Here is a 13,373-nt window from a genome sequence, read left to right on the forward strand (position 1 = left end):
ATACGTGGTGAGGATTGTGTTAGGATGGGTTGGAATGTCAGCTCTGAAAACTGTATATATGATAGGACCAAGGAAAGTCATGTTAAATGGTAAATGCATAACAGCTCCTTACGGATTTTCTGAGCAACTTGTTTAGTAACCTTTCCTTCCAAAACATTGTTTATTTCTAAGTTTTGATTCCAGTAATTTATTACAACATGCTTAAAATAAGTGAAAAGTAGAAGTATAAAAGTTTGGTTTCAGATTGTCTTTTTTAAAAAGTTCAAAACACGAGACAAAAGAAAAAAACAAACAAAACACAAACTACGAGTAAGTAACCCAACACGACAACAAATAAAACGGTGACAAGCTCAGCTGGTCTATTGCGTGACGTCATTCTCTATTTAACAGACTCTTAACCATGTTATATGTTATATCGTTTGAACATGGTAAAAAAAAAAAAAAGAAATATTTCTCCATTTAACATAACTTTTTTCCATTTAACACACTTTAACATGTTAAACTAAAGATTATGAATACCCCTAATATTGGCCTAGGAGACCCGCGATGGTGGTGTAATGGTGAGCATAGTTGTCTTCCAAGCAGTATAAAATAAATACTATAAGTAAATGTTATAATAATCTTGGGAAGGAACCACCCAACGGTAGTTCATTCATTGCTTTAGATTAGAAGATCCCGTGGTCTTCTTTGCAGACGCCTCGAAGGATTATCAGGGATTGTTAAGAATGAGAAATCAAGAACTAATAGATTTGGGTGGATACGGATTTTGGAATGAAAGGAGGTATATCTATTTCGGGCCAAATCTGCAACGAATGGGATGTTGGAGTCTTTATGGATGAGTTTAACTGTGACGTAATAAGGAGCATGATGGATTTTGAATTTTAAGGATTGGATATGGGAGGAATTAAATGGTTTGATTGAGCCCCAAAGCTCGATTTCGTATAGTCAAATATGACTAATTATCATAGTGTATAAGAGTTTTTTTGTTGTAAATGGGATTTTTTTTTCTAACCTGAAAAATTAAGAACAAGTAAATTATAATATACAGATGAGAATGTACATATGTTGGCAAATTATAACATCTTGTGAGATTGTGACATGTCGTTCATCGACCAACCTACTCGCTTTAATTGTCCGTTTGAAAAGTCAGATAAGTAAGGCTTGTATTACCTTAAAACGGGAAGGAGAGACTATAAGATAGAGCAATATTTAAAAAGCACCTGAAATTGAAAATCCGCATCAAATGTGATGTAAATGGGAAGTTTAGACCGTTTGTCTAGTAAGTGTTGTAGTAATCGAAATCTACGGTATATTGAGCAGATTCTTATCGTTTCAGCCTAGATAGGGAAAAATATGGTGCCTTACTTGCATCACAAAACTTTCACTTACCACTCTACTTTGAAATGAAATTAGACTTGTATGTTTCAAAACACCTATTTAATTATTATTAAGGTCTTTACTACATAGATATTTCATATATTGAGTAAAAATAAAATTTTTATTTTTCGAGTTTTTATAAAAATTCGTATTTTTTAATTTCTTGAGTTGAGAATAACTAATATCAACTTTGTCCCACCCAAGAAAACAAAGCCGTGTACATATGAAGAAGATTGGGAGAGATCGGACGCTCTCGGCTTGATCCGGTTTTCTGACTCTCTTTAAACACCAAACTCTTTTAAATTCTTTCATAGTCATATTTTTTATTGCTCCAAACAATGATTTTTGGTTACCTATTTCAAATAGACTGTTAAAGTTACCTGAGAGGAAAACGTTTTGAAAATTTGTCTTTTAAACTATTTTTATGAGAATAAGACCTAGCTGATTAAAAATAGCATTAAATTTTACGTTAATATAGCGAGTTTAATTAAAATTATAAAACTCTATTTTGATAAAATAAAGACAAAAAATTGAAAAAGTATGGAATCGATTATACTAAGTAGCACCACTGGTTGGTGGGTCAGATTTTAACGAAAAAGTTACTGTAACACCTGTCCCTAGATCCCTAGATATGTTATTTCAATTTTGTTCGACGTTTCATTTTTGAGGTTGGCTGTTCATACACACAGCATTGTGTGAGACTGTTATTTAGAATCAAAGCTTGTATTTCTGTGGGAAACTCTAATTCAATTTTTTTCTGTGATTGTAACACTTCAGTAAAGTAAAAGTACACGAGTAGATTAAACAGATTTAGTATTTTTTTATTTGAAAATAAAACTTTAAATCTCATAAAGACAATAATACGGTTCAATTTTCTATAGACTGATTTTTAATAAGAGCCATGAATTAAATATTTTTAATTTATCTTTTTATGTTTTTTGCTAGTTTGGATAATGTTTAACTATGTCAATTCTGGTCCTTGCTAAATATAATTTTATTCGTTAATCGTTGTGTTTTGTATGTTGTATAAATTTTAGTATGTTTAAAAGGTCCATGTCAATATTATCGCCATAAAATTTTACATTTTCTTAATTATGAAATATTAGTTGTCTCACTTTTAATTTTTTTAATTTATTATTTTCTTGGTTATTATTTTAGTATTATTTTTATGGTAGTGTGGAATATCTTGAAAGACTCATCTACTAATCTACATTAATATAAAATGTACATACCAGGCGTCCTGTAAGTTTTTAAGCAGTATTCATGGAGGTGAAAGTAAACCTTGTAAAACATCAAAACAGAAATAAGGAAGTTAAAAGTTCATCTAGACCACATTCAGATTCTCTAAAAATTGATTTTTCCCGGGTGGATTGTTTTTTTTAACAATGCACTTGTTAATATGTTTCTCAACCGCTTCGCTAAAGATGTCTTCTATAAGCATTTTAGAAGAATTATTTTTGTAAAAATGAAGTAGATGTTTTTCATGGAATTGGTTAAGACTCTAATCCGCTAAGTAGTGTAATATTTTTATTATATGTAAGTTGTTTTTTTGTAGGACGATGGCTGACTTCAAATGCCATCAAAAGTATATATGGAGTGTGATCCAATCTAAACAGAAAAGCGGGAAGTTAAATGTTAATTTAAGTTTAATTAATTTAAGTGGGAAGTTAAAAGTAAAATTTAATTTTTTTTGAGTCCGTTTTGTTTTCTGGTTAATTTCAGATTCAGGTTTTAGTAGAGTGGACCCATATGGTCAATCGATTCGATTCCCAACTTGAAAAAGTATATAATATCTTTGTTTTTTTTGTTTCCCGTATCGCATAAAACTATGAAAGCTTTTGGGTTTAGTACTTGGTAACTCCGTATTATTTCAAGACCAACGGTTGTGCAAAAAAGTGATTTTGTTCAGGCCAAGTTTTTTTTATCATAATCAGGAGTATCAACTTTAAAGCGTCTCTGGATACCTCGTGAGGGTCTCTCGACTTCCGTCCTCGGTTGTTTTAACAGAATAAATAACTATCTCTTTCAATCAGACTGAAACTCGTTTACTTTTAAAATTTAAAATATTTCGAAACCATCAAATTCTTCCAGAATCCAATCCTTACAGTCCAAAATCCTTAATGCTCCTTACTTTGTCACAAATCAAGTCATCCATCAGGACCTCAATGTTCCATATGTTGCCGATTTGGCCAGAACCAGATACCGTTCCTTCCATAATAAACTTCCCAACCACCCAAATCCACTTGTTTCTAACCTGGCTTCTCCTTCATTACCTAATAATCCTCCTAGGCGTCTGAAAAGAAGATGGCCTCGAGATCTTCTCCTCTAGAAATGTTATTGGAGTTCTATCGGTGGGTAGATTCTCCACATGTTTGTATCATGTCACTATGTCACCTATAGCAAATTTACTTGTTTTATATATGTGTATACAGTTGTAAATAACTATGAATAAATTATTAAAAAAAAAAAAAATTTCTAAATTATGGTACCTGGCCCAGCCCTACAGGCATACTTCTTTCAGCGTTGTTATTTATGGTTATATCCTCAAGGTGACGGAATTTACCTTTTTCTCCTTTAACAATTCGTTTCCGGATCATTTCAATTAAAAATGAAAGATTCTTTTGTATTTTGTTTTTCCTTAAAACAAACAAAAAGTCGAAGGACAAGCCTAAACGATTCCTTAATTCCTTTTTCGTAACGCCTTTATTGACGCATTATCTTACCTCGTAAGTTTTGTTTTCTGATTTCAAGGATAACACCCTTTCACCTGATATTCTACAAAAAGCATTATTCGCAGTATTTCGCTGGTGGCAGTGTCAGGAAGTAATAAGGTTTAGGAAGAATGCGTATTTTGTCGAAAATATTATAGGAGTATGAGGGTTCGTTTACAATTTTTGGAAATGCACACGAAGGAGTTGTATTTTTCGGATTTACAATTTTTCTTTTTAGATAAAGATAAAACTCTAGGTAGGGCGAGATAAGTAGTGCTTATTACAAAATTGCCGGAATCGATTAAGTGTTAATCTAGGTGTTGACTATGTTGAAATTGCCATGGTTTATACCACAAAACTGTTTAAAAGATATATGATTAACATGGATGGAAAACCAAAACCGTCAGCAGCCACATTAATATTAATTATTAGCAACAACAGCCAGTAATATATTATATTGTGAAAAAAAACAACAACAATATAACATATAAATAGAAATATAAGTTTAATCTTGCTGTCCTAATTAATTCTAAAATAACCTTAAAAGAATATTAAATATAGTAAACAAGCATTTTAAAAAATATCTTAACCAGATTCAATTTATATCCTTTCTTTTAAATTAGAAAGATTGGAAACAAAGTCCTTAAAAATGTTAATAATTTAACAAACATAAATAAGAAAAAAACATTCATAATACGTTTTTTTTTAAAACTTATTATTCACAATTTTATCACTATTATTAATTATAATCAGGATACCTTAATTTTAATTTTATAGCCTAACATTAATGAATAAAATTTGCAGTCTATTATACCCAGGTCGAATTTAATACTGTAAAAATTAATTTATAAACACCAACCAATTTTGACATACTATATTTGACCTGTATATAATAGCCTGCTAAATATTGGTTTAGTGTTTATAAATTAATTTTGACAGTATTATATTTAATCTGGGTATAATAGATCGCAAATTTTATTCATTAATGTGAGTTTGTGAAACTAAAATTAAAGTATGCTAATTATAATTAATTCTTGTTTTTAAAAATTGTGAATGGTTGTCCGAGACTGAGTTGTCCGAATGGTTGAACATTTAATATGAATTAATAAAGAATTATTGAAACTAAATATGTTATAATTAAATTATTAAAAAATTGTCAATTGAACACTGCCGTGTTTTGTTGTGACCTGTTGGAAAAATTAAAAATTTTTTGAATTTTTTTCGTCTGTGCTAAAACAGAAAATTGGATCATTAATGTTGTAGCAGTTAATCGTATTATATTTATCGTTTTACTAATTCATTTTGGAACTAAATTCAATTTAATTTCAATCAATGTGACCTCTCTGAAAAGTCTTCTCCGTTTCAAATTTGTGTAATACTTTCTATGATATTCCCCAAGTTTGGCTTTAAAAGATAATTTATAGTTGCTTTATCATAGTTACCTGGAATTTTAAACATTTATAAACTCGCTAAGCCTCTTGTAAAAAAAAACAAACGCAAATTAAATTATAATTTAAACCGCGAATTATGGCCATTTTTGAACTTTTGTTTACAGAACTGTTAAATAAGTCCACACGAGACTTCTTTCTGTTTTTTTTTGTGAAAAGTTGTTAACTGATTAAAATTTCTGAAACATGTGCAGTTTGTTTTTACTATCAGTAAAACTCAATAATATCCACTTTTGGAAATCTATTAATTGTTGGAGCATTTCATGTATGTAAAGTTAAATTTTGGTAAAAAAAGTTGATTTGTAATACCTATTTTATAGGGGAAACTTACAAATATATTTTTGATGTAGATTTTTAAATTGTCAAAAAAAAAAAACAACTTTCCTTTTCAGTAGATGATATAACTTTTGATATGAAACTCCTCAGAATTTTCACATTGAGTTTGTTGGATTTAATTTTTTATTTCATAATACCTCCAAACTATTAGTAAAAATTCTTTTGGTCCATTTATACTGAAGGTAGCTTTGGATACATGTAAAAAAAAAGAAAAAAAAAAGTAAATTCCATCAATTCACATTCCATACTTTCGCAAATGTATTTTACTTAACACCTGTTTCAAACAAATTTGATTTGTCAAAGGAAAAAATCTAAAGAAGGACATTTTTTTTCTCGAACAACAGATAAAATTTAATAAAAAAATGAAAATAATAAAGATGAGAATAACGTTGACCGTGGAAAATATATGAGGAGAAAATGATTGGAGGTGTGGTCAGAGAATAACACAGATTAGTTAAAAAAAACTTTTTTATTAGTGCCAGTAGTAACGTTTCGGCCAGAATTTCTAGTCTTCATTAGGGCTAAGAATAAAAAACAAGATAATAATCAATGAATAAAAGGATATATAGAATTATTAAAGTAAATAATTGTACAGAATGAAAATGAATTAAAAACATAGTAATGAAAGAAGTGGGGAATAAAACGTATATATAGGTAATTAAATATGCAAATAAAATAACATAATTAATGAAATAAAAATGTACAGTTATATAATGCAAAGAAAAAATGAAAAATGAATATTTTAATTTATTAATAATAATTTAAAAATTAAAGTTATGGAAAAAACAAATATAAAGAAAATATATATATACCTAATGAAAATAATAAAATATATTCTTAAACCTTGACATGCAGATAATTATTTACCAATCTATTCGACAGCAATAGTGTAAAAACTATTTCCATCTATAAACTTGGAAGAGGCTTTCACTTCATCTAGTTATGTCTTATAGTGGTAATTATTTCATAATTGAAGCTAAGATAAATTTTGATGTTCATGAAGAAAGCTTCTTTAAAGGTAATCCATTTTTCGTAATTAGGTGAAGCAAAAATATTGTTCGACGCTCGTATCATATAGTGTTATTCCAAAGGGCACAGAGAATATTCTTATAGGATTTGATTTTATAAAGTTTTAGTTTCGTTTTATTAATAAGTTCAATTAATTCTAGGCTTTGTATTTGGCTGTTTTTACAATAAATTGACCGATTCTTGTCCCGTTCATTTCTCTCTTTACTATTTACGCCAACAGTGCCATTGTCTTTCGAATCCGTAGAAGAGCCAGTATCGCACGAGTGGAATAACCACAACAAACAGCCTAAGAGCCGAAGAGGTGCGACATCTGGCGAGCGAGCCAATCCACAGCATCTCCCTTCCCTTTCAATAATTCAACGGCCGCATCGAGGATTCCGTTTGGAGCAAGGAGCTGATGGGATAGTCCGATATTGACCTAGTTGCCGTCGAGGAATAGGTGTCCTGGGGAAGCTACTTATGGCAGTTCGGTCACTTGTGGTCCTAATTGAACTATCCTAACTCAGTGCTTGCTTCCAGCCCGGAGGACCAATACTTGTTTCTTTATGAGTGCGCCGTCTGATGGCTGGTTACCGTGTTAGGCTCATGTCACGGGAACCTGACGTCAGGAGAATAGTAAATAGTTGTAATATTAATAAGCGATAAAAAAATAAATAAATAAAAATATTCGATTAGGTAAACAAAAATAATGAAAAATAAAAATCCAACAAATGTTTAATGAATATAAATAGCAATGTTATGTTATAATTGATATATTATTGAAACAAATTAAAACAAAGCCTTAAATCTCAAATTCTAGTAAATGACTCGTCAATATTTTGCTAATTCAGGTATCAAAAATATATTCTATATAATAAAAGGCGTCTGTGTATTTGTCATCGGTATCACGGGCACTATATTGTCCCTATCCCGTAGCTATTTTTAAATTATATGATTAATTATTAAAACTATTTTCAATAGAAGTGTTATATTCAAAGCATAACTAATTTTAACGATGACTTAAAAAATTGAGAGGAGTCATAAATAAACTTTAAAGGAAAAGTTAAATAAATAAATATTGTTTTAAGAAATCGCGAGAAGAGGTAGCCATAGAAAGGGAGCTGCTTGATCTGGCCTGGGCGGGTCAACTTTTGTAACCCCACGGAATGAAAACTCAGCCTTCCCATTCTGATTAGAATAGCTTTGTTACCTGTAGCATAATTAACAAATTAATAATCAGCTGTTTTTAACCGAATATGTTGTATGTTTTTAGTGTTACCGTCAGAAACTGAACAATAATTATTCATAAATAGTGATGGAACTGAAAAAAAAATAGGAAAAATAGAACTGTAGAAATGTATAATAAATAATAATTACACCACTATTCCTGCTTCAATGAAAATACACACAATAGAAATGTGGATGAGATATAGAAGGCTGTTGGAATTAGCAAAACCAGCTAGTTAGCCGCAGATGGTAGTTACTACATCATGAAGGTAGCCATCCCTTAGGTAATCGGATCGCCTGTATACAAAGGGAGCTGGTGGGAGAATCCTAGCCTCATAATCCTTTATTCTTCAATTTCTGCTCAATTTTCCTCAGATAGGTAGCTCCCCCTCCCGTAGCCGACAACAAATTTCCATTTATATAAGCCTTCCCGGGAAGGGACTTATTAACTTTTCCAACGGATAGGGGATAAAGTCCTTGCTAGCCCTTAGCGGTCTGGCTTAAATTGGGACAAAAAGTTGATATTGAGTATGCTAATTAGAAGTTATTGTTATGGGGTCATCTTCAACAGTATTAACCAAGGTGTCAATATTTCAAAAGTGCCTGAAGCCATTTAAAATAATTTTTCATACGTTTTATTTCAGACATATTACAACTAAAGCTGATTTAGTTAATAAAAAAAAATGAAGTAGGCTGTAGCATTGGAAGTTGCATTTCTTTAATGTTTGAATTGTGTTGGTATCTAATGAACTACTGCAATATTCGAAAAGTCCTTCCAGTAGCACAGTGTTGCCAGTTCCAACGGGGCAAAATTTCAAGCTAAAAGGTAAAGTGATTTAAAGAAAGTGCTACCTCATGGCAAAAAATCATACTACTTTCACTTCCAATCTGGAAGACGAAAATTTCAAACAATAAATTTCCATTTTTCTGTTGCAATGAAAATTCGTATTTTATGGTTTCTAGAGGTGCGAATTACGCATGTCAACTTTGTTCCTCCCTAGAATACTCCAGTTTAACAAAATATAACAAACAGTTTACATTCGAATTCTATCGGGAGAGTTCGGGCACATTCGGCTGTTTCCTTTTTTTTCATTTAGCTCCTGTCTATATTTTTCCATTTTTCCCCTTTAGTTGATTGATAAAATTCTTTCACATTTCAAATAAACAAAATTATATGTTAAAACAAGTTTCTGCAACAACTATATTTTTTTCAATTTATTTATTATTTTTAAAATTTTATTAAAAATATACACATGTAAATTTGATGTTAGTTATACTATAGCATGATAAGAGACATATGGAGGATCTACCCATTGATAGAACTCCAATAACATATCTTGAGGAGAAGATCTCGAGACCATCTTTTTTTCAGACGCCTAGGGGAATTATCAGGTAATTAAGGAAAAGCTAGGTTAGAAAAAATAATATGTTGGGGCGGTTGGGAAGTTTATCATGGAATGATTAGAATCTGTTTCTGTCCAGATCGGCAACTTGTGTATAATTTGAATTTCATTTATTTTTTTCATTTAAAAAATTACATCCATGGTCTGACAAGATGACATCTATCGGTCGGTGCCAAAATAACACATAAATATGAAAGACGTAAGTAAAATGTAATTATTATAATTTTGACTATTAGGGCGTTTTGGAGGCTATACAATTTTTAAACTAGATAAGTACAATATACAATACAATTACATCGATATCAAGTGATACAACTAATAAATTAATTGACAACTACTAAAATGAAAATAAAGATAAATTAATAATTTAAAAAAAAATAAAATAAAAAATAATAATAAAAATAATTCAAATGACTTTATATATATAATAATGAGAATAAAACATTTTTGTATGTAGTTCTAATAATGATTTTTTTTTCTTTAGGTTTTTAAAGCCTTTAAAAAATAATATGTGATGCCATGAATGTACTGTTTCACTTGTGGCTGATACCTGAATGCAATAAACGCTGCTATTTTTAACGCATCGTAAAGTTTTAAAAACATTACATGGCCAAGTTATACAGGAGAGTATGGGTTAAAAAATTAGAAATATTTGTTATTCCTGAGTGATTCACTTTTACGTCCTTGTTAGTTCGTAATTATTACAGGGGCCCACCGGCCAAGATGTTAGCGCTTTAGGACCGAGACCACTGGAAGCATTAGCGAATTACTAAATAAATAAGGGCTCCTCGAGGTGGCTAACATATTAATTGAGGTTATTTAGTAGTAGTAGGAGTAGCAGAGTCATTCTGCTAACAGTGCTAATACCATAATGGCCCTAGGGCATTTGTTAGCACGGTGTATTTAATCCCATCTTGGGAGTTAGCCCAGAGGAGAGGCCGTGTTCTTCCTTGCCTCTTCAATCGATCTTAGTTCGCGTGCATACATTCCTGTATGTGATTCATTACAAAACATTAACTTGCCGATAATTTGATATGGTCAAATGGATATTGCACCAAGGAACGTAAATATCAAATAAAAATATCGATCGTCTATCATTTATCATTTTATTTTTTATCAGAACTAACAGATGCTTCACAATTGCTAGATTTATAGATTTATTTAGATTCTAGATTTATAGATTTATATATCTGTTTAGTTTATAGCGGTTAATAACATTAAATAATAAAAATATATGGTAAAAAAAAAAAAAAAATAGAAATTACTTCAACAAGAATCAAACAATCTACAAGAACCCTGGGATTGGTTTAGGGTTCTATAAACTGCATAAACTGGTTCTAATTAAACAAATTAGAACCGAAGATACATAATTAAACGTTTAAAAAAAATTTTTTCAGACATTAAATGTAAATGTTGTTAATGTAGGTTAAAATAGCAGACTAAGCTTTCCAACGGTTGTATTAACTTAGGGATTGAATACAAATTAATTTTTAATTTCTTTGAAAATGATATTTAAATGTTTCAGAAGACGCTAAAGACAAATATGATTTACTTTTTTCCTAAAAACAATTTTGTTGACCAACATACCAACAAGCTTTATTATTTTCTTATAATTTTATGTGAATATAATACCGTATATGGAATCAAAAATATTTTTTTCTTATTCTTCGGAAAGAGTTGAATTGATTGGTATATAAGAACCGTTAAAAAAATGTATTCTTTCTGAGCCACTTGCCAAAAAATGCTTAATTTTTCATGGATTTTAAAATGGCTAATCTTTTATTATTTTTCTTGCTCCATATTTTCTTTCACTTTGAAATGAATTCAAGATTATTTGTATTTATTGAAGTCACTCTAGCTAATAAGCTATCAGATTTTTTTTTTAATTTATTAATTTTTTTGTCATTCAGTGATCTAATTTATCTGCATTTAAATATGTCTGAAAAGGAATAAAATTTACTTTACCCAATTTTCCATTCATTGAGTGCTCGATGTGCCTATATTATGTCTTAATACACATTGGCCAGCGTGGTCTATTGCGTGCTGGATATATCAGTAAAGAATATGTTATCGATATAAAAATATATCGATATTATTCGAGTCTAGATATTTTTAATATTTGAAAAGAGGAGTAGGGGAACAGGATTTAATTTTAATTGAAGGATAGGTTAATATAACTTAGCGAGTCTTATATTTATATATTTAGCATTAAAAGCAAAAATTTATGTATATTAAAGTTCTGAATTGCTTTCACAGAAAAGCATTTATTTTTTTTTTTTTTTACATTTACAATATTAAAAAAAATAATTCTAAGAATTAGATAAAAATGATTTAAATTACTCAACATAAAAAATTAAAAAAAAAAAAAAAGAAAGGAAAAAATCAAAATAGATTTAATAATCAAAGATAGCTATCAAACGTATAAGTAACACTTTAATTAAAAAATAAAAATAAACAATTTATATCTATGATAGAATTTTCATTAAACCTATATTTCTTAAGAATGGTTTCATTTCATTTTTATTATTTTATTTTAAATATGGATTTTCGATTGTCAATTGTTATATAGATATAACAGTACACGAAAATTAAATTTTAACTAAAAATATATTTCACAAATTCTTACAACTAACGCGAAAAATGTTAGGCGAATCTAAATACCTACCAAGCTTCCAAAAACTTTCTACTTCAATAAATAATATAAGATCATGAGGCTTATTGGGAGTATTAAATAAAAAATTATAAAAAAGTTCTGCACTATTTAAAAGTTCTTATTGATTTCTAATGAAAAAGATATCGTTGGCCGAACCTGTAATCAAGAAGTTTTGGGAAAAAATTTACAAAAGTATTATACTATCTTAAAGCAGACAGACCATAATAGGAATAATAGATAATAATCAGTCTCGATCATAATAGGAAATGGAAAAATACATATATAATATAAATAACAGTTATTCTTTAATTTAACGATTATATTAGGTTTATGGTAGTTTTAGTAAAGTTAATAGCAGAATACCTGCTTAGTCTGGGGTTCAGTATTTGGTATGTATGAAGTTTGATTTTCTACGTTTTAAACCACTCCACTGCACTTTGAACTGTTGGTAACTCGAAATGTAATTTTGTAAAACTTTTTTGTTTAATTTTATGTCTTTCTACTACCATTTATTATTTATTTTAATTCTTAAAATATTTATTATTTTTTACAGCAAGCAAGAGACTTCTTCGGAAGAATTGTTGAAAAATCTCTCACCAAGGAACAGGAAAAAGGTAAACCACTAATTATTATTATATAATAATTTTTTAATTAATTCTTGAAACATTAAATACATTTTAATATTCATTACGGTTTTTTAGAAAATGTTTATCCTGTTTTGATACTTTATGTTCGTACACAGTTATTTGTACTGACGCACAGTGTGACCAATTGGAAATCTAGCGGGGCATAAATGTGAATGACGTTTTATCTATTATGAAATATTTTTCTCGACATTAAGCTATTTCCGAAATCTTGAAAAAATTTAAATTAAAAACTAATTATGTAAAACAAAAAAATCTTTCACCTAGTTGGTATCTTTTTAGCTAATCTACTGACCTTGGGTGATTTCATATTGAATCACCTTATGTTCTGATCATGAACTTAGCAGGCGCATGAGATATACTATGCCCGCAATACAAACCTTCGTTTGTGGTTCGCCTTCTACAGGTAGAAAGGCTTACCTGTCTCAAAATTGCATAATTTTATTAGAAAATGTTTGGAGTATGTCAATATCACATAGTTCAACAGTTTATTATCAAAAAATGGTTATTTTCTATACAATAAAACACAGAATCATAGTAAAAAATATTTCTTAAAATCTAAGTAA

The 13,373-nt window shown here is 29.4% G+C and overlaps 1 protein-coding gene across 4 annotated transcripts in view; it reads left to right on the forward strand.

Moving 5' to 3' along the window:
• Positions 1-13,373, forward strand: part of cutlet (chromosome transmission fidelity protein 18 homolog) — an 86,770-nt gene that overhangs the window by 61,938 nt on the left and 11,459 nt on the right. For all 4 annotated transcript variants that reach the window (XM_014421096.3, XM_067052167.1, XM_067052165.1 and 1 more), the window contains one exon: positions 12,717-12,777. In XM_014421096.3, coding sequence (XP_014276582.1) covers positions 12,717-12,777 — 61 coding nt within the window. The remainder of the gene's footprint in view (positions 1-12,716; positions 12,778-13,373) is intronic.

The sequence above is a fragment of the Halyomorpha halys genome, unplaced genomic scaffold (genome assembly GCF_000696795.3).
Source record: "Halyomorpha halys isolate HHAL.00 unplaced genomic scaffold, Hhal_1.1 Scaffold303.1, whole genome shotgun sequence".
Classification (NCBI taxonomy): domain Eukaryota; kingdom Metazoa; phylum Arthropoda; class Insecta; order Hemiptera; family Pentatomidae; genus Halyomorpha; species Halyomorpha halys.